General features: G+C 33.4%; 1 protein-coding gene across 2 annotated transcripts in view; it reads right to left on the bottom strand.

Moving 5' to 3' along the window:
- Nucleotides 1-26,624, bottom strand: part of LRRC40 (leucine rich repeat containing 40) — a 60,963-nt gene that overhangs the window by 10,279 nt on the left and 24,060 nt on the right. Inside the window, exons 7-15 of one of the 2 annotated variants that reach the window (XM_004431488.3) lie at nucleotides 26,236-26,408; nucleotides 22,140-22,227; nucleotides 21,976-22,021; nucleotides 14,774-14,882; nucleotides 12,001-12,108; nucleotides 9,266-9,376; nucleotides 6,912-6,989; nucleotides 4,259-4,444; nucleotides 524-1,981 (exon numbers count right to left, since the gene is read on the bottom strand). In XM_004431488.3, the coding sequence (XP_004431545.1) occupies nucleotides 1,876-1,981; nucleotides 4,259-4,444; nucleotides 6,912-6,989; nucleotides 9,266-9,376; nucleotides 12,001-12,108; nucleotides 14,774-14,882; nucleotides 21,976-22,021; nucleotides 22,140-22,227; nucleotides 26,236-26,408 (1,005 nt within the window). In that variant the 3' untranslated portion in view covers nucleotides 524-1,875. Of the gene's footprint in view, nucleotides 1-523; nucleotides 1,982-4,258; nucleotides 4,445-6,911; nucleotides 6,990-9,265; nucleotides 9,377-12,000; nucleotides 12,109-14,773; nucleotides 14,883-21,975; nucleotides 22,022-22,139; nucleotides 22,228-26,235; nucleotides 26,409-26,624 lie in introns of those variants that run through there. The other variant, XM_087449111.1, reaches the window with a different exon arrangement.

Raw genomic sequence — 26,624 nt, 5'->3', positions numbered from 1 at the left:
TACTACTTTATTAACATAGATTGTGAATGTACTTAACCGTTTTTTTGCAGTATGAGACCATAATGACCTTGAAAGCTGCTTCATTTTATGTGCAAAGAAGTCCTATGAATCTATATTTTAAATTTACTGAATCAGTGAAGTTAATTACTTTGTCAGTTAATTTGCAAATGCAGGCTGTATTCTCCAGTTTTATTTTATGTATTGACACTACTCGGTAAAGGTGTACAACGTGATTAGAATGCATTTTGAGGATGCTTTCTGTACAGATACAAAATACAGGGACTAAAATAATGCTGTGCAGTGTATAGCAGAGCCATTTTTCGGCTTTGGTGTACTCAACTTTTTCAGTATTTAAAAAAGTGTTTTGAATAACATAAAAGTCTCTTTATTGTATAAATAATAAAATGTCACCTTATTGTAAAGTGTCTTTTGTTTAATATAAAAGCAGATTTCTTAGCCAGCCACAGAGATATAGTATGAAAAGGGCATGTTTCTTTTAAACCAAAAACATAAAACATTGTAATCAATATTTGAAAAATGTAATTTTTATTATGAACATGTAGTATTTATCTTTATTAACAATGATTTTTTTCCACAAGATGAGCATGTCTCAATCATCCAAAAGTTATCTATCTATCTATCTACCTACCTACCTACCTATCTATCTACTTACCTATCTACCCATCTATCTATATATAATATACATTCTATTGATTGGTTACTTAATAGAATCATATGATAAGTTCTATAATGACTGATAAGCCTAATTCTGATATTTTTGGTGTAAATAAAAATGTTTATATTTGATTCTTGTTAAATCAAGTTCACCTATAACAAATTCCCTTTTAAAAAATTACCATATGACTACAAGTTTGTTTAGTCTTATCAAGATTACAAGCAAACTTTAAAATGAAGGCCCTGGAAAATAAAAAATGCACAAGGTCGGATTAAAGCACACCAACAGAGTAGATTATATACACAAATACTTGCTCATTAAGCATTTAAACAAAGTACATTTCAAGATTTCTATTCAGTCTATATTATTAGTTATTTTCTGTTGCTGATATCTATAGAATTAATAAAATTTCAGTACATTTTTTTAAAGAACAAAGATATTTTTTAAATGCTCACACTCCAACTGAGGGAAAAATATGCAGGTCCAATCTCTTTAAATGCCTTGAGTCTAGAAGTACTAGATTATTGTACGGAAACTTAATATTGAGACACCATAAAAAAAACTTGTCAAGTTTTAAATTAAAAATTGTGAAAGCAATTATAACAACACTTTTACTATTTTCTCCACCAATAACTATATCTTGTGTAGCATTTCTCTGACACGAGAAACTTTGACAAAATGATTTTATAAAACATAGGGAAAAGGCTAGAAAAGAAACATTTCAGCTACATTAAAACAAAACAAGACAGTGAATGTTAATTTAAAACTTAAACTGAGACCAACATCACAAAAGTCCTATCATGGGTAATGAAAAGTCTTATTTCGTTAACTGCCAAAGAATAATTCAATTCAATGTTATATCTAATAAAAAGGTAGAAATTGGATGGTCATATTCAAGTCAATTGGTCACATTATATGTAATACAAACAGAAACAGGGAAAAAACTCACTTCTACAAAAATGCTTTGTCAGTATAAAAATATTAAACTATGTTAAATAAAAATTCACTCTTAAAGAAACTATGTTATTAGGGAATGAAAGGGGATAGGATAAATCTTGTTCAAAACATTCAGAACAAATGTATGAGCAATGTATGTAGTTATCACCATTATAAATGTACACAATACCTTGGAAAAATGTTAGTTATCAATGTAAGAATTCTAAGAATTAACATGACAAAGATTATAAGACAACTGCAATTTAAGTAGGAATTCGGTCTCTCAAATATTCCAGAATAGCAGCTGTTCCTTTCATTAATATGGCTGCTCGAGGAACGCGGAATGGATTTCCATCTAGTAGTAATGTTCTGAACAAAAGAGAGAAATTAAGAATTTTAACATTTTCCCATTAGGGAAGCTTTTCTTCTAATTTCATTTGCAGTTCTATAAATAAAATTTATGTATTTTTTTCTGTTTGTCCCTTTTCAAATCTAAGCATTTAAACAGTTGGAATTATAACTACAATAATAACCAAAACAACATTAATTGAATACTTATTATGTGAAAGGTACTGTGCTAAGTAATTTACATTCACTGACTCTCTTAATTATCTTAACAACCCTATGATGTAGGCACCATTAATATTCCTATTTTTATAGATAAGGAAATACAAATTCAGGGAGGTCAGAAAGACTTGTCCAAGATCACACAGCTATTGAATAGAGAAGCTGTGATCTGAACCACCACTGTACCCATTCTCTTCTCAATCCATATGACCACACACTAAATGGCTGAACTGTATTTACACAAGTATTAGAATGAACATACTGACAAGCACTAGTAACAAGGGTTATAACATAATCAATATATCTTCCTCCACCCTGGGAAACAACACATGTTGCCCTCTCCCTCCTTTTGACCAGATACACATATAAAATTTATTTACAGGTTCTAAAATAAGGTTCAATTTAAAATTTAAGGGCTTGTTGATTTGTTTCTTTATCTAATTAATGAAATATCTTAAATTATGAGATAAAAAGATTTTTATTTTAATTTTCAATAACTTAAGTGTTTGTGTAAACACAAGTCAAAGGATTCACACCAAATTATATATTAGATCTAAATTATATCTTCAAATAGCTCTGTGTGCCTTGTGAATTCTTTTAAAGACTGATTTTCTTAATTTCTAGAAACAGGAGTTAATTACAGTTGATCTTCATTATTCAGAGATTCCATATTTGCTAATTTGCCGACTCACTAAAACTTATTTGTAACCCCAAAATCAATACACGTGGTACTTTTGAGGTCATTTGTGGACATGCACAGAGCAGCAAAAAATGTGACTCGCTCGACAGGCACATTCCTGGCTGACATGGAACAAGGCGATGCTCTGCCTTCTTGTGTCAGCTCTCATACTGTAAACAGGTGTCCTTTTTGTGGTCTATTTAGTGCAACAGTTTTGTACTTTTTGTTGGTGATTTCACTGTTTAAAATGGCCCACAAGTGTAGTGCTGAAGTGCTGTCCAATTATCCTCAGCACAAGAAGGCTGTCACGTGCCTTACAGAGAAAACACATTAGATAAGCTTCATTCAGGCATGAATTATAGTGCTGTTTGGCCACAGTTCAATGTTAACAAATCAACAATATTAAATAACGTGTCTTAATACAGAAACACACATAAAACAAGATTATGTATCGACTGGTTGATGAAAATGTTGTTACGAAAGGTTCACAAGAACCTAACTCGGTACAGTACTCCCCTAGGAGTGATTGTTCAGTATTTGCTAGTTTGGTGTTCACAGAGACTTTACAGGATACAACTACTGCAAATCGTGAGAATCAGCTGTTCTTGCCTCCTATCATTCACTAATAGGAGGTGCTGGAGCAGATGCCAGTGCTGCCCTCGTCAAGCTAAATATGCCAAACCATCACACACAGTTTTCAATAATTAAAATACTTCCGACACTTTCTGGTTGACTACTTGGCTTTCAGTTGACATCTCAAACGCCCTTTATATTCACTTAACAAGCACTTATTGGGTGCTTACTCTGTTCCAGGCACTGGGACAACTCTTTTCTAAAGGATGGCAAAGAAATGGTATAAATGAGTCCAGACAAAGCAGGATGGGAAATCAGAGGGACTAATTCTGCCTGGTGAATAAGGAAGGTTTTTAAAGGGATATTTAGATTGATTACTGATAAAAGCAGGGTAAAAGCATTTGCGGCTGAGGGAACAGCAAACACAAAGAGTAAGAAAGACCAAGCTAAGCTTGCAATAAATGGTGGTAGTCTGTAATTAGATTTTGAAAAATTCCATACACTCAGCTAAGGAGTTCATATTTCCCTGACATTTTTATGCAGTAAAGTTCCAGGTTATACACATAACGCAGTGATGAGAAAAGCATCACTAGAAACAGTTACTATATTTACGCATATATTATACATATAAACAAAGCTAAAAGAATGTATTTGGTAAAATTTGAAAAACAGAATTGGGATTCTGGGTTTTGTTACCTGTTATTTTTAACAGGACATTAAATTTTTCACTTCAACTTTCCTGCAAGAGTACCTCAACAAGAAAAAAAAGAAAATAACACTTCAACAAATCAACTAAATGGAAAAACATAGTAGAATGGTGTAGTTACCTTAAGTTCACACAATTACCAAGCTCTGGTGGAATTTGTAGGAGGTCATTATTCTGAAGGTCCAATGTCATCAGATTTTCCATTGTCTTCATTTTCTGAGGGTCCACAGATCCCACCTGATTGTTACTAATCAAAATTGTTTCAAGTGTGGGAATGCGGTACAGAACTTCAGGTAGTATTTTGAACCTATTAAAATATGAACAGAACACCTAAATATATTGGAATCAGAGGCAAAATCATCCCTTCAAATAGGTAATCTTAAGTTTGATATCATGAGATAAAGTTTTCTTTAGTGTAAGTTATTTTGTATTTGGTGTAAATCTTGTATTCAAATTTTCCAGAAAATGGACTAATTTTGGAAACCTTGAAATATATGGTTAAGTGGACAGATTTGTAAGTTTCTCTTTATTGTATAAAATCAAACAAAAGTTTGGAGCAAATTCTCCCATGTTTTTCTTTTCACATTCAGGAGACCAGGAAATCCTCCCGACATTCCGTATATGTCTCCATGTAGGTATTCATCCTTAGTTCACTTCTTATGAAACAGAATCACTTCCAATATTTCACTTCCAATATTTTTTTTTGTTTTTTTTTTTGTGAGGAGATCAGCCCTGTGCTAACATCTGCCAATCCTCCTCTTTTTTTGCCGAGGAAGACGGCCCTGGGCTAACATCCATGCCCATCCTCCTCCACTTTATATGGGACGCCGCCACAGCATGGCTTGCCAAAGCAGTGCGTCGGTGCGCGCCCGGGATCTGAACCAGCGAACCCCGGGCCGCCGCAGCGGAGCGCGCGCACCCAACCGCTTGCGCCACCGGGCCAGCCCCTCACTTCCAATATTTTAAGCAAAAATTAGAGATTTAGATTTTGCTTTGACTGAAGCTTCCAAAATGAGTGTACTTTTGGTTCTTGAAAAGATGACAACCTAGCAAAGGTTGCTACTTCCTCATCCAAAGCAATGCTGAAAATGCCCCAAGAGAGATGGGAGGGCTGAGGGCTCTCAGGGCTCAACTCAGCAACTAACAAAAAATCCTCAAGGATCTCCTGGGGGAAACAGGACGCATGGTTTCAGTGTCAGGCAAACTGCAGCCTGGACTGAAAAAGACAAGGATGGGCTGGGGAGAGCTACGGCCTTTCCACTTCCCCATACTGCCCTTTCTTTGCTGCGTTGATGTTAAAAAAAAAAAAAAAAAAAAAAAAAGCAGTAGTGAAGGGTGACTCAAGGCAGCTTTGAAGTTCCAGAGGGACTGGAGAGTCAATAGGCAGTAGTACAGAGGGACCAAGCTGCCCCTAAGTAGTGCCTCCTCTTCTTCCTCCTTCCACCCTACAAACAAGGTAATTAAAAAAGACATAGCTCACCTGTTAACACAGAAGTTAGGGTTAACTTTTGCCACCTCCCCGAAGACATTACTTGACAATGAAATTGATAGCTCAACAGACAACTCAATAGAGAACTGACAGTTTAATTCACAAATAAAAATGAAGAGAGATCAGAGAAGTCTATATATATTTTTAAATGAGACTGTAACCTATACATGAGAAAGCACAAATAATGGAGCAGACAGAACAAAAATTTAAATAGGCAGCATTTTAACATCACTGCGTCTCAGCTTCCTCATCTGCAAATGAGGAATAATAATAGTACTAAACTTATACACTTGTTATAAAGATCGAATGCATATATTTGAAGACCTTAGGATAGTATCTGGAATACAATAAATGTTAGCCATCAATATTTATATTAAATTGTTACCAGAATCAACTTTCATCATAGGAAACGTTACATGACATAGTTGTTAAGAGCTCAACTTCTGGACTCAAATCTCAGCCCTGTAGTTGACTATCTTTGTGAACCTTAGATGAGTTACTTAACTCCTAATCCTTGATTTTTAAATGGACATCATAACAGAACCTACCATGTAGGCTTTTGTGAGGATTAAATGAGGTAATACATGTAAGTACTTAGTCCAGTGTTAGCAGATAATAAGCTCCCATTAAGTATTAGCTATTCTTAATTATTAGCAGTATCTTTATAGTGTTTGCAGAATAAAATCTAAATTTCATTTGGCATAAAAAGCTCTTAAAGGGCTGGCTACTGCCTACCTGCACAACTTCATTGTACTTCTACTCCTCCACCTCCTCACTTTATGGTCCATGCCATACTAAACTTCCTGAAGTGTCCCAAACACACCATGTTCTCATACCTTTGTGCCTTAGTACTGCTATCTGCTTTACCTGGGATGCCCTATCCCTGTGTGTCTGGCAAATGTCAGTCTATTCTTAAAGTCTCGGTTTCAGCGCTCCCTCCTCTACCTTCAGGTGATCTCAGGAAACGTCTTTGTCTAAGCACTGTGCTTCCACTATAGTAATTATAATTATTTATTTGCATATGTGTCTTCCTACTAGGATACAGGCTTCTAAAAATGGTTAAAAGGGACGAAAATCTACTAGACATCACTTGTGAAAATTCTAAGTAAGCAACATCATCTTCAATTCTAAGTAACACTAAGTGAAAGTAAACTTGGATATTTAAATAAAGTAAAAACATAGGGCCTTTTGTTTATTTGGCTCTTTCAGCTGTATTCTCTAGTAAGACCTACAGATTTTCCACAGAATAACTGTTAGTCACAGACTTGTCTGTTCTCTTTCTTACCTATTAAAGGAAAGATTGATTGTTTGTAGTCTTATCAATGATTCCATTTCTTCAGGCAAACAATTTAAACAATTGTTCCTAAATTGGAAAGAGAAGGTGATTGACAAAGCTTGAAAATTTGTACTTGTTTAACTTAAAGTGTTGATCAGACAAAAAATTATGTAGCTTAGTTTGTCAGTCCTTGATCTGATCTCATTAAGGCTGAATCCTGAGGATTCTAAATCAGTGAGCTGCCTCAAGTATTTGATTAGTGTGCCAAATCTTAATACCAATAAGTAACCAATTGATAACACAATCAACTCTTTAATAATAGATTTAATAGGGTAAACACTGTAAACTAATTCCTTATCTCCTTCAAACTGAGCTCAGCATTACTTCCCGAAGCTGAGGGCCCTTTAGATCATCCCTGTAAATACCATAATATTTGATGCCACAAATATTTGATTTGTGTTAATACATATATCTCACATACAGACATGAAATTCTACTCCAAGAACTGAAAAAATTACATGAAAAAAAGGAAAGAGGAAAGTAAAGAGATTCTATATATATTTAGAAATTTGGAGCTTTCTACTACATAGGTATTAAGCAAGTCCATTTCTTTTTTTTTTTTTTTAAAGATTTTATTTATTTTATTTTTTCCCCCCAAAGCCCCCAGCAGACAGTTGTATGTCATAGCTGCACATCCCTCCAGTTGCTGCATGTGGGACTCGGCCTCAGGATGGACGGAGAAGTGGTGCCTCGATGCGCACCCGGGATCCGAACCCGGGCCACCAGCATTGCAGCGCGCGCACTTAACCACCAAGCCACAGGGCCGGCCCCTGCAAGTCCATTTCTACTCTATGTTTAGAAAATGAAATTTCAATTTGCTCAATGCATATATTTTTTAGATCTGAGAATGAAACATGGCAGTAAACAGAATCTCATTTACTGTTGGAAGAAGCTGGAAACAATGTTAGAAGAAAGGTTAACAAGAAGGTAAAGGGATTCTAGAAGCTTTATAACTACTAATATAAAATATTTGAGAAAATTATATCCAACTAGGTCCTACCCATTACAACTGAATAATTTTCTCTAAACTATTTCTTTGAGTTCAGAAGTCAAGCCTAATATGTAAGAGTCATCCTTTCTACAGCTTAACCTGTGTTTTTTCTTTTCTCTTTACTTTTCTCCAGTTATTGTCTTGATTAAGTTGTGTTGAATAACCCAATGATGGTTTCTATCCTTTTCCTAGCGTCTTATACCTACTGATATCAGACATAAAAAGCATATTTTAGTCACTTAATTAGAAACTTCCAGGTATGCTTACAGACAGAGGCACACTTACGTATACACAGAGAGGGATATATACGTACAGCCACTGAAGAATGGAACGAAAAGAAAGACAGCAGCAATGGGGACATGAATTCATTCTCTCTGCTCCGTTAATACTGAACTAAAATTTGGTTTTACACTGTTTTGCCAGTAATCGCCACCAGAAAATGGAAGCAATTCCACATTTACTAGAAGCAGAGTATTACAGATTTACTTTAATCCCATAAGTAAAAAATTTTGTCTCTACAGGAAGAATAAATCCCCAAACAGATATAACAGTTTATTGTTATTCAACTACTGTTTAAGCAGAGCAAGAGGAGCTATACTTTAAATAAACGAAAAACACACCTGGTAACAATATACAAGTGGTAGGAAGCCCAGATAATAGATATAGTCTACAAATAAAGTTTTAAAGCCCAAGCAAATAAACGACTATCTAACCCTGAGACATATATTATGTATTACCCTCAAAGAACTATGACACTTCTGATCCTGTCACTTCAACTTAGACATATTTAAATTAAACTTCCTATTACCTTTGGCAGAGCCTTAAACAGTTTCTTCTCTTTTTGGTGCCACCTGCGGTGTTCTTTTTCTTTATTTCTAAAGCCTTATGTGTTTAATATAATATTTTGAAGCCAAATAGTTTCTTTTTAAGAGAAGCCATGCAAGCTGCTGTGCCAGCATAGGGTTTTGATCGTTTTATGCTATTTACTTTCAGGAAAGAAACAATGTGAAGCAAACACTTTCCATGTGTTATTTGTAATTTTGCTTAAGTATGAATCTAAAGGATGTGTCAGTATTTTCTAATATTTTAAATAATTTTATCACTTAACTTGTAAATTGCTTACAAATGATAGATATTTGATTAAAATATTTCCTAAATGCTTAACTTTAGATTTTTCCTAAAATATTATTAATAAAAACCAATTTCCATACTTACTTAGGAAAATATGAAAATATGAGGGAAAGGGCAAAAGTTAGGCAAAACTCAAAGACAAGTTATAATGAAAAAAGTCAAGCAATATATCAACAAATACCTGAGATCTAAAAATGTCAGTTTCTGAAGCATACATAATTCCAAGGATATAAAGGAAAGCTTATTAAAACTGAGATTGACATCAGAAACCATTTCCTTCAGTTCTATTATCCTGAAACAAAAATAATTTTAAAACATTAGCACTTGAATTCACTGTCAGAACTTCAAAACTACAAGCAGGCCATAGGGGAAAAAATCCTATATTATTTCTGCTAATTAAGATTTTCTGTAACTTTTACTTTTCTCACAAAAATCTCAATCAGTTTGGAAGTATAACTGAGAAAAATAGATTTTTAAATAGATTTTTAAAAACAGCCTTAATATTATCTGTCCAAGAATTTCTATTTGACCTTAAATGTATGTTGAAGTTTAATTCAGGAACCCATTTATTTTATATTTAAATCAATTATGGACAAAGAAGAAAAACCAAATCTAGGCAATTATTATACTATATCCTGTAACACAGTAGTTTCCTTTTTAGACTGTACAGTGTAATACCATCTGCATCTGGGTACTTCAAAATGCTTTTTAAATATGATATGTCAACATTTTAAAAGTACAGTATAGCATTTGTTATCCAAATTATCATTACATTTAATCATAATTGCAAGAAAATATTAAGTTAATTCCTAGGTTGGGTAAGTGTCACTACTAAGCAACTTAAGTTAAAGCCTTAAAGAGGAAGAATTAAACGTTTCTAAGTAAGCCTAAACAAGCTTTGTTTTAAAGTATGCTATTAATTTAACTATAAGAACAAGAAATACTATATACGATTTGCCAAGAAATGAAAGTTAAACTAGAACTACAAATCATTTTTGTCTATCACACTAGCAAAGAAAGAATATCAAATGCTGTGCTAAAGAAGATACAGTCAAGATACAATGAGTTTGGATATGTAACTGATAAAACTTTTTTTTGGAAAGTTTTTGGATATATGTATCAAGAATCATACTCTTTAAGCTGGTAATTCTTCTGGAAATCTGGCCTAACGAAACAATATGTTTTGTTTTATTTTTTGCCATAATCAACCTTATGGTATATAGACAAATTAGATTTTAAAAGTATTGTTTACAACGTAGAGGAATACTTAATGACAAATAAACCAGTCAAAATACAAATTGTATGTATAATTCTAACTGGGGAATAGATTGAAATAAAATATGCCTTGAATAGAATAAATCAGTAATGGGACTATAAATAATCTGTCCCTTCATTTAGTCCAAAATTTCATGAATAAGTATTATTTTTACAATCAGAAAATAATATGATGAAAAGTGTGACTTGTGAAATAAAAACTTAAGAAAGAGGGAAAGTGGTTTAGAAACTCTCTAGAGCAAGGTATATCTTTACAATCTTTCTTCTTTGGCCTTCTAAATTGCTAAAAATATGATAGAATAACTGTGGGAACAGAATAACATATTGTTGTTCATAAAAATAACCAGACTGTGGAATAAAATGAGAAGTAAGTAATAAGGTAATGTCTTTTAACTCTTCCCATCTTCATTCCCAATTAGCTTGTTGGATCCAGGTTCCCCAAGGCAAATTTATCCCATCTGAGAGAAAAGCTAAATGCTCAACTATTCTATCAACTATCCTCTGAGCCCTTTAAACAAGAGAGAATAAGAAGATGGACTAGATCTCCTTTTGCAATGGAATCTCTTAAAGTTACCATCTTTCAAGATCTGCATTCCCCAAGCTACGCTCTGTGAAACAGAAAGCAAATTATAGTTTTTGACTTTTTAAAAATTCTAAACATCTAAAAGCATTTTTTGGCAGTTAGATGAAAGCCATTCTAGTTTCCGAATATAGCATCTTTTTTTTTTAAAGTACTTAAGTGCTTACTAAGCGCTAGGCACTGCCTAAATGCTTTATGTGGATTATGTCATTTAATTTAATTCTTAAAAATAGGTACTGTTATTATCTCTACTTCAGAAGTAAGGAAACTAAGAGCAGCTAGTTAACTTGTCCAAAGACATACAGGTCATAGATCTGGGATATAGATACAAGCAATTGAGTCTATTGCCCAAGTTGTTTATCATTGCCCTACACTGTCTCCCATACTGTTGTTTTAATTGCAAGGTTATCTTTCAACTTTTTGGGGGTATATAGTTTACTGCAAGATGAAAATCATTTTTATAAGTTTAACATTATACTAATTTTCTGTCATAAGCTAAAGATTTTGTTATAATTAACATCAACAAAGATGTATTAAATAGTAAAAAGTACTATGTAAACAACTTCTAATGTTTGGAAGTGAAGAATCCTTTTCTGGGAGGAAAATATTAACAGGGTTCAGTCAATTTTGCTTTACCATCAGTGGAAAAATTCAGTGGCTTGGCAATTCTTTAACATAAAGCCCAAAATGTAAATTCCCATTCATCTACATGGACCTGGCTTTGGATGGTCTCTTAAAATTTTTCCTCTAATATTTCACTATAAGAAAAAGTAATTTAATACTTTTAATAATTCTAATACTTATTTTCCAAGTTTAAAACATAAAATAAAAAGAAACAGTTTTAAAAAACCTATACACCTCTCAGAATGTTAATGTTAAATGTTAAAAGTATCTCAGGGAATACTTAAGTAAATTTTGCTAAATCCCTCTAATAATGCAAGAAATTTTACATATACTTTCAAATGAAAAAACTATGAAAAATAATTATTCTTGCAGCTAAGATGCAGACACAGTAAGAATGGGTCACAACTTAGCTCAAACAGCATCATGAGCGTTCTTACCTTTTCGGAATTTCACACAGCTGATTCTTACTGAAGTTAACACAAGTGACAGTGTTGCTTTTTACTGCATCAAAAACTTCATCAGGAATCACAGCTGCTTGTTTATCACTAAAGGAAACAAGGTTTAAAAAATGTGTCATTCTGAGTAATTCAGAAGGATACGATTCTTCACTTGTAAAGGACTTTAAGGATCTTAGAAGGAGGTTTTTCAAGGCAGTTGATTATGAAGTTCTGTAAGGAATGCCACAAAAACCTGCCAATCCACAAAATGTTAACCATTAGGAATGCAGACAACATGCTGTGTCACAATACATTACATTGTGCCACTCCTACTGAGATTCATATGTGAATAACAACGGAGATACATCTTCAGAGTCTAAGATGTCTAGAAGTCATATAGGAAATGGATAGTAAACAGACAGTCATAAAGTAAATGGATTCCTTTACTTTGGAGTATAACTAAATCTATAATTTTAAAAACTATAATTTTAAAAATTTTGCCCCTTTTTCTAAAAACTTCTAACAGGGGTTATCTGTCAACTTTCTTTGGGTATATAGTTAACTGCAAGATAACAATCATTTTTAAAAGTTCAACATAATACTTATCTAGTCTACTCATAACCTAAACCATTTCTCTCTCCTTTAGCATGTGACATGATAGATAGGACAGTGGCTTTAGAACAAACTATTCCCGGTTCTACTGTTAACGAGCTTTGTAACTGACTTTTGCTGAACCTCAGTTCTGTGAAATTGGAATTTGAAGAATTATTCATTGCTATTTATGCCAGATCATTTGAAAATGTAAATACAAATAAATTTCCTTTTCATTAAAATTTTCAGTAAGATTTTCAATAAAATATAATCTTAAATGAAAGTATAGTAGAACTCTGACATCTGCAGATTTAACAATTTGTTGATGTTATAATTAGCCATTATCTTTACGTTCTTCTTTTACAATTTTTAATGACTAACACGTCATCCACTTAAAAGAATTTTTGATGCAATGCCAAATGAATGACAGTATGAACAGAAAACAATATTACATATAATGTGCAATATGGGAGAACTGTGTAAGAAAGGCATTGTAACACAGACAGGTAAAAAGAGAGCTTAGATTTCTCAGTTGCTATGCCTTCTCTTCTGCCCTAGGCCCCATTTTCTGCTGTGCAGATGCAGGATTTTTATCTTTTCAATCAGAAATGCTCAAAGTTAATCAAGCTTTGAAGATTCATGCTATTTTTAAAAATATAGTTGAAAGCATTTCTGCCTTGAGATTGGGAATTAATTTATATTTTACATAGGATACTCCTGTCCAATGAAAGTCTCTGAGGAAAACAAATTACAATAAATTTAGAATCAAAAAAACCTAAGATATATGGTATTAAGTGCTATCTTTATTATGCTTTTATGATATCTGTGTCTTTAAAAAGTGGGAATGATTATCCAAAATAAAATTTTATCAATAGTACTTTACAGATCGTTTGGAGGAGTAAAAGCAACAGCACATGTAAAATATCTAGTACACTGCCCTGCATAGAATGGGGACTCAACGAATGGTATCCACTCACGGTGGAGGGAATAGAAGCCAGAGATAAAAGAAGTTCTAGGCTAAGAAATTCTAAGGCAGGAATCAAGTCTGTCTCATCATTCAGTCTAGTATGACACCTAGCATAGAATTTGATACCTCGTAGGCTCCAAAAATATCTACCGAACAAATGGGTATATTATGTGGAAGATAAGACATGCGAAGTTGCCATGTTATGCTATGAGAAGAGAGGGACACAAATCTAAGTATGGAAGAGAAACACTTGTGTTACAGTGTCGAAGGAAGTTGGCTTAGAGCAGTGATTTCTACATACATCAAAGAGTAGGAGACAAGAGGTGAGAACAATGTGAATGAAACACAACACATCTGAAATCGAGACTGTACCCTGACTGCTGAGGAGGTGGCTTCTACTGACACATTCAGGAAAAGAGGCCAGCAACTGAATATACCTAGTCCCCTATATGACTTGAGTGGAGTCTGTACTCTTTTGTGTTTTCATCACAATACGCAGGCATGAGCCAATCACTGCAAGCGCTTTGACAGTCTTGATTATTTTTATCTTTGTTGCCTTAGACAATACAGGAAGAATACTTGACAACTACTCCCAATCTCTGCATAGGTTTCTTCTTTCCCCAATTGAATACACTTCCATAATATATAAAAGTTTTAGGCTTTTGTCTCAATTTATATACCAACATTGTAATTGTTTCAGGTTTAATATATGTGCTACCAGGGCACATTATTATTATGAAATAATATTTGACTCGTATTCAGATATATTGACAGGGTACAACCTCTCAAGCTTTGCCTGTGAGGTGTTCATTAACCAAATGATATTTATTTCTTATTTACTAATATAGACCCCCCAATATAAAATTCTCTCTGGATGCTGGTTACTGAGTCAGAAAATTTTATTACTAACCAATACTTTCACTCTTTTATTTTTTATAATAAAATGTTACTTATTCTAAAAACTTTACTACATATTAATAACCATCTATCTATCTTTTAAGCATAATAAACACAAATCACCTAAGGAATGGGCATTTAGTTTACTGTACTTTTAATATGCTTTTATCTCATCACTGTTTCTGCAATTTCTATTATTCTAAGTCAAGTACTAACGCACTGTGATGAATTCTTCCTCATCAACTGTCCTTTTTCTGAAGGATTATTTCTGAAAGTTTCCTATGTGTTTTGCAAAGTTTAAAAAAATGACTTACATACCTAAAGTCTAATATTTTTAATGCGATGATGCTGTGTACATTGACTCTGGATTCACTTGGTAGTGTCATGGCAGTCTCAGTAACAGAGTTACTTTGGCTAGGTCCATCATCTGGCAAAAGGAAATATAAAACCAATATTTACGCTATAAAATCATTTTTAAAATTCTTGAAAATATGTAAAAATAGTATACATGATTTCTAGATATTATTGGTGAGAATGTCTTTAGTTATATGCTTTCTTTCCAATAACTCAAATCTGGGTCTAGAATTTAATATTTACTTAATGGAAAATAGATAAAGTTACTATAATGTGGCTTCAAAACATTTTTATAAATCCTACCATAAGGAAATTTAGGAGTAGGAAAGAACCTTCAAAGAATAACTACAACCTCTCAGAAGAAACAACAAGCAGTCCTTCATCTTAAGCAAAATAATATGGTCCATTAGAAGGAATCTGTTAACAAAGGAAAAGTATTATTTCTCACAAATGTCTACCCAATAGGCATATGCCTATCTTTTCAGTTTAGGTCACAATGAAGCTGCTTATCCCCAATCACTTAAAATATGGCAATTTGCATAATCAAGTAAGCTTTGGGTACATTATTTATGTTAAGATTTTTTTTTCTTAGCAAATGAATGACTACCTTCAATAGATATTTCCTAAAATGCATGCATACTCACACATTCACACACAATCAACCCCCTCATAAATCTCCAAAGACTGTTTAACACTGCCATCGTATTGTATAAAAAACAAAATAAACAAAAATACACATTCAGAAGAAATGACTTGGCCGGCCCGGTGGCTTAGCGGTTAAGTGCGCTCGCTCCGCTGCTGGCGGCCCCGGGTTCAGATCCCAGGCGCGCAGCGACGTACCGCTTCTCCGGCCATGCTGAGGCCGCGTCCCACATGCAGCAACTAGAAGGATGTGCAACTATGACATACAACTATCTGCTGGGGCTTTGGGGGAAAAAATAAATAAATAAAATTATTAAAAAAAAGAGAGAAATGACTTTGTGACTTTTTGGCAAAAGAGACTTCAGCAATCTAGACAGAAGTAAAATAAGACTATTAATTTTCAGCAATGCGAAAAAGATGAAACAGTCCTAGTATTCATACATTAAGAGCAGAAGGCACATCAAAAGAACATAAAAAAATCAGCAGTATCCCTGATCTTGCTTCAGCCCAGTAGGCATTTGATGAACATTTGTTGAATACTACTAAGTAGTAGTATTTCTCTTGCTTTGAGCTCATCAGCTATTCATTAATCAATAATTATTAAACTATTATTTCCCATGCAAATATCTTATGAATATTTTATTCATAGAGGCAGCACAGAAAAAAATGAAAGAATATCAAATAGAAGTAAAGGACATAAAGGGAAATAATATCAAGTGAATGCTTTGGTATTTAGAAGTTCCCTAGCGCTTTGGTTACATTACTTTAAAGAATATGCAATATATATTACCAAATTACATCAGCAGAGAGACAATATTAAACCAACAACAAAACTCATTTACTTTTTAAATATACACGTATACTACCATGATTACATATTGAGATAGAGTATTCTCAACACTTTCGAAAGGGCTACTTTTAATAATCAGCATCAAGGGGAATATATAGAGGGAGACTATTCTCTTAGGAGTAGAGTGTGTGCAAGATAGATTTACTTTTCATTATATACCTTTGTATATTGGTTGAATTTTTTTTTTTTTTTTTTGAGGAAGATTAGTCCCGAGCTAACATCTGTTGCCAATCCTCCTCTTTTTCACTGAGGAAGATTGGCCCTGGACTAACATCCTTGCCCATCTTCCTCTACTTTACATGGGATGCCGCCACAGCATGGCTTGACGAGCAGTGTGTCAGTCCAAGTCTGGGATCCGAACCTGTGAAGACCGGACCACTGAAGCAGAGTGTGTGAACTTAACCGCTACGCCACCAGGCCGGCCCCTGAATGTTTTTTTGTTTTTTTTTTAGCATGCGCATTTACTGACTTTTTAATTAAAAAACATAAGATGGCAATATTCCCCAAACTGATCTACGGATTCAATAAGAATCCCAGCTGACTTCTTTGCAGAAATTAACCAGCTGATTCTAAAATTTGTATGGGATTGCAAGAAACCCAGAGTAGCCAACTTTCTCTTTCTTCTTGAGAAAGACAAATAAAGTAGGAGGACTTATACTTCCTGATTTCAAACTTACTACAAAGCAGTGGTAATTAAGATACTGTGGTACCGGCACAGGAGAAACATACAGATCAATGGAATAAAACTGCGAGTCTAGAATGAACCCTACATTTATGGTCAACTGAATTTCAACAAAGAATGCCAAGATCATTCAATAAGGAAAAAATAGTCTTTTCAACAACTGGTGCAGGGAAATGGGATAGCCACATGCAAAAGAACTAAATTGGAACCTTATCTCATACTGTATATAAAAATTAACTCAAAATGGATCAAAAACTTAAATGTAAGAACAAAAGTATAAAACTCTTAGAAGAAAACATAGGGGCAAATCTTCATAAAATAGGATTTTGCATATTTTTAGATACGAAACCAAAAGCATAAGCAAAAAAAGAAAAAATAGATAATTGACTTCATCAAAATTAAAAAAAATTTCATGTTCAAAGGACACCATCAAGAAAATGAAAAGACAACCCATAGAGGGCTAGAAAATATTTGCAAATTATATACTTAACAAGAGACATATATCTAGAATACATAAAGAATTATTACAACTCAATAACAAACAAGATAAATAACCCAATTAAAAATTGGGCAGAGGATCTGAACAGACATTTCTCCAAGGACGTACAAATGGCCAATGAGCACATGAAAAGATGTTCAATATCATTAGTCAGAGAAATTAGGGAGATGCAAATCAAATCTGCAGTGAGATACCACTTCACACCCACCAGGATGTCTAGAATCAGAAAGTCAGAAAATAACAAGCATTGGTGAGGAGGGGGAAGAACTGGAACTTGCATACAATGTTGATGAGAATGTAAACTGCTTTGTAAAACAGTCTGGTACTTCCACAAATGGCTAAACGTAAAGTTACCATATGACCCAGTGATTCCACTCTAGATATATACACAAAAGAAATGAAAACATGTCTTCACACTGAAACTTGTAAATAAATATTTATCACAGCATTATCCATAAGAGCCAAAAAGTATGAAAATTCCTTCTGAGATGATTAAATGTTCTAAAATTGACTATGGTGATGACTACACATATTTGTTAATATAGCAAAAATCATTTAATTGTACACTTTTAATGGGTGAATTGCATGGTATGTGAATTATATCACAATAAAGCTGTTTTTTATTAAAAGAAAAAAAAGACTATATTTCCCAGCTTCTCTTACATGTGTGGTCATATGACTAAGTTCTGACCAATGGCATATAAGAAGTGATGTATGACATAACAGCTTAGTATATATCCTAATATATTTAATCATCTTTGCACCTTAAAATGCCATAAAACATACTTTAACAAATTTAAAAGAACAGAAATCTTACAATGTCTGCTCTCAGACCACAATGGAATTAAAGTAGAAATCAATAACAGAAAAACAACTAGAAAATCTCAAAATATGTGGAAATTAAACAACACATTTCTAAATAACACATGGCTCAAAGAAGAAAACTAAAGAGAAATTTTAAAATATTTTGAGCTACATGAAAATGAAAACACAACTTATTGAAATTTGTTGCAGCAGAGGAAGCAGTGTTTAGAGGGAAATTTATAGCACTGAATGCATATACTAGAAAAGAAGAAAGATCTAAAATCAATAATCTAAGTTTCTACCTTAGGACATTAGAATAAGAAGAGCAAATTAAATCGAAAGTAAGAAGAAAAGAAATAATAAGAATTAGAGCAGAAACTGATGAAACTGAAAACAGGAAATCAATAGAGAAAATCAATAAAACCAAAAGCTAGTTCTTTGAAAAGATCAACAAAATTGATATGCCTTTAAGCTAGGCTAATGAAGAAAAAAAGAAAGAGGACACAAATTACTAATATTAGAAATGAAAGAGGGAACATCACTATAGATCCCATGGATATGAAAAGGATAATAAAGGAATAATAACAACTTTATGCCCACAAATTTGATAACCTAGATGAAATGGGCCAATTCCTCGAAAGACACAATCTGCCAAAACACACACAAGAAGAAATAGACGATCTGAATGAATAGGCCTATATCTATTAAAGAAATTTAATCAATTATAAATGACCTTCCAAAGCAGAAAGCACCAAGCCCAGGTGGGTTCACTGGTGAATTCTACCAAATGTTTAAGGAAGAAGTTATACCAATTCTCTACAATCTCCTTCAGAGGATAAAAGCAGAGGGAATACTTCCTAACTCATTCTACAAGGCCAACAGTACTCTAATGCCAAAACCAGACAAATCCATTACGAAAAAAGAAAACTAGAAAGCAACATGTCTCATGAACATACGTGCAAAAATCCTTAAAAAAGTACCAGCAAATCAAATCTAAAAAAGTATAAAAAGAATTACACACCATAACCAAGTGGGATTTAACCCAGGTATGCAAGGCTAGTTCAACATTCAAAAATCAATTAATGTAATCCTTCACATCAAAAGGCTAAAAGAGAAAAATTACATGGCCATATCAATACATGCATAAAATGCATTTGACAAAATCCAGCACCCATTCATGATAAAAACTCTCAGTAAACTAGGAATAGAGGGGAACTTTCTCAACTTGATAAAGACTATCTACAAAAACCCTACAGTTAACATCATACTTAGTGGTGAGAAACTTGAAGCTTTCCCCCTAAGATCAGGTACAAAGCAAGGATGTCTCTTCTCACCACTCCTTTTCAATATATTACGGGAAGTCCTTGCTAATGCAATAAGGCAAGAAAAAGAAATAAAAGGTATACAGATTGGGAAGGAGGACATAAAACTGTCTTTGTTCACAGATGACATGATCATCTAGGTAGAAAGTCTGAGAGAATTGACCAAAAAAACCCTCCTGGAACTAATAAGTGATTACAGTAAGGTTTCAGGATACCAGGTTAATATACAAAAGTAAATTGCTTTCCTCTATATCAACAATAAACAAAATTTGAAACTAAAAACACAATACCATTTACATTAGCATCTTCAAAAATAAAATACTTAGGTATAAATCTAATAAAATATGTACAAGAACTATATGAGGAAAACTGCAGAACTCTGATGAATGAAATCAAAGAAGAACTAAATAAATGGAGAGATATTCCATGTTTATGGATAGGAAACGTAATATTGTCAAGATGTCAGTTCTTCCCTATTTGATCGATAAATTCAATGCTATCCCAATCAAAACCTTAGCAAGTTACTTTGTCAATATTGACAAACTGATCCTAAAGTTTATGTGGCGAGGCAAAAGACCCAGAATAGCCAACACAATACTGAAGAAGAACAAAGCTGAAGGACTGATGCTATTCAACTTTGAGATTTACTGTAAAGCTACAGTAATCAAGACAGTGTGATATTGGCAAAACAGACACATAAATCAATGGAACAGAAATAGAGAGCCCATGAATAGACCCTCATAAATATAGTCAACTGATCTTTGACAAAGGAGCAAAGACAATACAATAGAGCAAAGATAGCCTTTTCCACAAATGGTGCTGAAACTACAGGACATCCACGTGCAAAAAATAACTTTATTCATAGTTGCCAAAATTTGGAAGCAACTGAGATGTCCTTCAGTAGGTGAATAGAAAAATAAACTGTGGTACATCCAGACAAAGGAATATTATTCAGTGCTAAAAAGAAATGAGCTACCAAGCCATGAAAAGACAAGGAGGAAGCTTAAATGCATATTACTAAGTGAATCAAGCCAATTTGGAAAGGTTATAGACTGTATAATTCCAAATATATGAGATTCTGGAAAAGGCAAAACTATGGAGGCAAGAAAACTATGGCTGCCAGAAATGGGGGTCGGGGGATGAAAAGGCAGATCAGAGAGGATTTTTAGGGCAGTGAAAATACTTTGTATCATATTGCAATGATGGATACATGTCATTATACATTTGTCCAAACCCATAGAATGCACAACACCAAGAGTGAACCCTAAGGTAACTATGGACTTGAGGTGATTATGATGTGTCAATGTAAATCCATCCTTGGTAAAAAAAAAAACGTGCCATTCTGGTGAGCGATGTTGATAATGGGGGAGGCTATGTATGTAGGGAGAGGGGACATATGGGAAATCTCTGTACTTTCCTCTGGTAAACCTAAAACTACTCTAAAAACATAAAGTCTTAAAAATTTTTGATTATTCTGTCATGACTTCTAACTGATGCATATCAGAAGAATCAATTTTTTCTGGAGAAGAAAGCATATCTGGAGAAGAAAGGAAATTCTTTGATTGGTAAGAAATAAGAGTCTTAGAAAACTAGGTTAACAATTTATTTGAAAGGCAAGGCAGAAAACGGAAATTGCTGAAGTATACAGTTATCTTATTCACTTAACATATGCTGACTGGCAATATGGTGCTAGACTAGGCTGTGTGTAACCAATAAAGTTGTGAGCTAAGTTAACAGCTGCTGTTATTTAGCCACTAAGTTTTGGAGTGGTTTGTTATGCAGCAATAGATCGGTACAACTAATTTTTTTTAATGCTCCAATGTATGGTACAATGACATACATGAAATAAAAATTCAGATATATCACAATTTTAGTGAAGCATTAAAAATTAAATTTATAGTATCATTTTCTCTTTTGGTGCATGTTCATGCCAAATTAACGTACCCTGAAAAATGTGTTTTATCTTTATTTTTGTCAGAACTTAGCAAAACTGCATGCAACAGATATTCAAATACCTGTTAATATATTTCCCAGTTAATAGAACCAATGTATTATAACCATAACAGTCAAGTTTTGCTTTTTTCAAAGTTAAAGCATTAGGTGCTTATTGAATCTCTATTTTCTAATTAGTACACTATAACACAAATCAAAGAGATTAAGGATAGAACATTATTACTGTGAATTTAAGGATGTTTTCATAGCTTCAGCATACTTATGGCATGTATGGATTCAGAATTAAGAGCCACATCTGCGAGGGACTATATCTTATAAATGTTTATTCCAAAAATACATGAAAATTTATGTACTATTGACACTTCACTACCTTTCATATTATACTTCAAAATGTAGGAGAAAATAGAAACGTACCTTTAATCTTGCTTTGTAGATATTTTAAGACTTCTTGGGTTCCTTTCTGAAAAGGTGGAGAGAAAGACACATATTCACCAAGACATACCTTGCAGTTTTATAGATCAACATGTATGTTTGAATTTCAAATTTAACAACTAGAGCTGAATTCTAAATATGCTTACATTTATAATTTCTCTTCGAATGGTTCTCAAAGGATTTCCTTCTAGTGCCAGGAATTTCAAATGAAGTTTTCCCAATGAATAGGGCAGACTACAAAACATTAAAAAGGTTTCAGGCAAAACATTAAGTATAATTTAACCAAATAGTTGACTATAAAACTAACAACATATGACAAACTATATATCATGTAACTGTGTCAAAGAAAACCCAAGTCACGTAGGCCTAAAATATTCCCCTTGAAGATACATGCTCAACACGTAAAAGAAAAACCAGATTTAGTTGAAAATTATCATAGCGTGATTGTTAAAAAAGAATGTGAGGGGCCGGCCCAGGGGCGTAGTGGTTAAGTTTGCGTGCTCCACTTCGGCAGCCTGGAGTTCATGGGTTCGGATCCCAGGCATGGACCTACACACCGCTCATCAAGCCGTGCTGTGGCGGCATCCCACAAACAAAATAGGGGAAGATGGGCACAGATGTTAGCTCAGGGCTAATCTTCCTCAGGAAAAAGAGGAAGATTGGCAATAGATGTTAGCTGAGGGCCAATCTTCCTCACCAAAAAGACAAAAAACATGAGCTATAAAACATATGCTAAATTGCATCAAATGCTAAAAAGTAAATGTTCAAAATATAAATTTGAATGAATCAGTGATTCAGGATAGCCATCCTTACTGATACTAAATGTTCTGATTTCGCCCCTCAAGCAAGCAAAGAAAATTTTTCCTAAATAAAAAAAAGATGACAAAAAGAAAAAAAAAATGTTCAATCACTCAATTCATATTTTCATTCAAAAAGAAGTCATTTTTATCTTTGGCACACAAAAAGATAACCTGTTTATACACATAAATATTCAATCTCAAAATTTATTAAGCATTTACAATATACTAGGCATTGGTGTAGGGACATCTAGATCATCGCCCTTAAGGAGTTCTCACTTGAACAAAGGAAAAAGACACATATACGGCTAACCAAAATATAAAAACAGGAATTATCTTAAGTTGTCAGTGAGCATATAAAATAGTACAGCCACTTTGGAACGCAGAGTCTTTTAAACATACATTTACCATACACCTAAGCAATGCCACTGCTATGTATTTACCCGGGAGAAATGAAAATAATGTCCACACAAAGACTTTTACAGGAATGTTCACAATAGACAAAAAACTGTAAACAATCCAAACGTCCATCAACTAACTAGTGAAGAGATGAATAAATTGTGGTATATCTGTATAATGGAATAAGACCCAGCAATAAAAATGAATGAATTACTGATACACACAATCATATGAATGGATTGCAAAAACTTTATGCTACATGAAAGAAGACAGACACAAAAACTATATAGTGTGCGATTCCATTTATATGATATTCTAAAAAAGGCAAAACTACAGTGACAGAGCACATCAGTGGTTGCTATAGGCTGGGGATATGAAAAGAGTATTGACTGCAATAGATATAGAGGAAACTTTAGGGAGACAGAAAGGTTCTACATGACTGTGACAATGGTTACACAAACATATACATTTGTTAGAAATTATCAAATTGTACACTTGAATTGGTGAATTTTATTGTATGTAAATTATATATCAACAAATGAATATGATATAATATATATATATAATAAGATAAATGCTAAACAAGTAAAGTTGCTATGAGACTAGAGATATAGAAATTAGCATGGGGGCAAAGGGGAGATGAGAGTAGCAAAGCCTAGATTTGGGCCTAAAAAGAGAAATGAAATTCCTTCCACCAGGCAGTGAGATAGGAAAAGGGCATTCTATGACAAAGGAACAAAAGGAACATTTATAGTTCAGTGTAGTCAGAGAGCAGGATACCTGTAGGAGTGAAGAATGATAAAGAGAGAATGAATGAAGTCTGATGTGAGATGGCCTTGAATGTTATGCTAAAAAGTTTGGACTTCATCTTGCAAGACAGTGGTTTCCAACGGCTGGTTGGAAAACCAGAAGCATCAAAATCTCCTTGAAATTGTTTAAAACAACAACAAAAAAGAGTTTTATGGTCCCATTTTTAGAGATTCTGATTCACTGGTGCCTCGGAATCTGTACTTTTTTTCTTTCAGCTTCTTAAGTGATTCTGATACATAGCCATACTTGGGAAACAGTGCTATAAAAATGGAGAACCATCAAAGCTTTTTAGCAAAAGAATGGCTTGATAATTTATTTATATTTTATGAAAACTACTCCAGTAGCAGTGTGAGGACTCAACATTTTGGTTAGAAGAGATTCTGGAGGAGTACAAAATGAATAGAATTATCTAATATCTAGGAAGTATGGGATTAGAGGAAAGAAATTAATATTTATTAAGTGCCATTATGTTCTAGGCCTTGTGAGATATACACACTTCATAACCAGAGCTCTGGATATATATATAAGAAATATTTATACAAATTACTTATTTATTTAATATTATCCATCATAGTTTTTGTTTTAAATATTTGCTTTCCACTGCTTTCATGCAGTAGCCAAAATAAAACTGCCATAGGGAAAAATTTATATGTCAATATTCATAAGAGGCAAGAGATTTATTTCATTCATCAATTGTAAGATAAGCATTTAAGGGATAACCAGGTCGTTTAATAATTCTATCATAAATAGAAGTGAAAAGAGTGGTCACTGTCCAAGCATTCAAATCTATGGTCAAGACATACCGTATGCCATATGTACATTGTGAAAACAATTCTGATTTTTAAAAATATTTATTAAAATATACACATAGGAAAAAATCTGCCTTGCCTAACCTTTCTCTTTCTGTGAATAGCAAACCATGTTTCTGACATCCAAACACAAAACCTCAGACATCTAACCAGTGTATAATCCCAGGTAAGTCTGTCTTATTTTTTACATCTGTAAAATAATTGCATCTCTAAATATTATAGTTATATAACTTTTGATGATTCTTTGCTCACTACCCTCCTCTTCCCCATCTCTAACACAGGCAATCAATTACTAAATACTACTTATTCTAACTCATCACACCTCTCACATCTTTCCCCTTCTTTCCATTCCCATTGTCACCACAGTTCAGGTCCTTATTATATAAGAGAGAAATCTACAAAGCTGTCAATACAGTGATCTGGTTATAGCAAGTGCTCCTGAGTGATAAATATTATTAGATTAATCTAACAAAGTTTATTTAGATTTACCACCTACAAAGCCACTCTTATCAAATGTATCCAACCCACTACCACCAATTTATTTTTTAATGAGATTACAATCAAACTGGTTCACTTCCTAATCTTTCAATTGCTTCCCACCTCTTAACTAATGAAAATTGACTCTTCACGGGCATTTCAAGGACATCTTCCACATGGCCTCAAGTTATCTTTCAAGCCCTGAATTCTCACAATCTCCCTACTTGCACCCTATTTACCAGCTCAACTTAATTCCTTGCTGTTCTCCGAATATACCCCTACAATTTTCTGAACTTTCAAAGCTTTGTTTGTATAGTTTCCTCCTGCCAAGCAAATCATTGTGACTACCTTACATGTGCACTTGAAAATCGTATTCATCCTTAAAAGATCACATGGTAGGACTAGAGTGAGGCATGACCCTGAAAGTGAGTGCATTCTTAAGTTTTGGGCTGTAGGCAATTCACTTGCCTCACCCTAGCCCTAGTCCTAAAGATCATATAAAAATGTTACTTCTTCCAAAAAGCCTGCCCTGATTCCTCTCAATAAATTGTGATACCTGTATGTATCTCCTTTAAGCCCCAAAACATTTTATATATCTCTCCCATGGCTTTATATTCATTAACAAATTCAATAAATATTTATCAGACATCTTCTATGTACCCAGGCACTGATTTCAGAGTTAGAGATAGAGCAGTGAACAAAACAGATAAAAATCCAGCCCTCCTAGAGTTTACATTCTAGTGGTTAGAGTAATTTGTATATGCATCTGATTCTATGAGCAGATTAAGCTTGCTGCCAAGGACAAAATCTAATTACTCTTTGTAGGTCATGATAAATATTTATCAAATTCAATTTAGAAAGAAGATCTCTACATGCTTTTTACAAATATTTTAACTTATGAATTATAACCAAACACAGATATTTCTTATTCATTCCATATTTAAACTTACCTACTAATATCATTGTTGCTTAGGTCAAGCCTTTCCAAAGACTGTAGTAGTGTAATTTCATCTGGAACAGATTTTAACTTATTATCCCGTAGGTCTAGCACAAGGATAGAATTCAGATGCTTAAGGTGTTCTGCCCCTAATATTTCAATCTGGTTTTCACCTACATGTAATTCCTACAAAACCAAAGATCAATCATATGTATTTCTGTATTTAATTTTATACTAGATAATGAAAATAAAATTGAAATCTTGATTTCAAATCACTGAAAAACACACGGAAAAAAACATAACTTTCTAATTACTAAGTTGTTTAAATTTTCAATTACATTTAAGCTATCTTACAGCTAAAGACAAATGGCAAAAAAGAAAATTTTCAAGAATTTTTTGGTA

This window comes from Ceratotherium simum, chromosome 2 (assembly GCF_057802395.1).
Source record: "Ceratotherium simum simum isolate JZ-2026a chromosome 2, ASM5780239v1, whole genome shotgun sequence".
Classification (NCBI taxonomy): Eukaryota; Metazoa; Chordata; class Mammalia; order Perissodactyla; family Rhinocerotidae; genus Ceratotherium; species Ceratotherium simum.
Note: the sequence above shows the minus strand (reverse complement) of the source record. Positions and strands in the feature narration are given on the sequence as shown.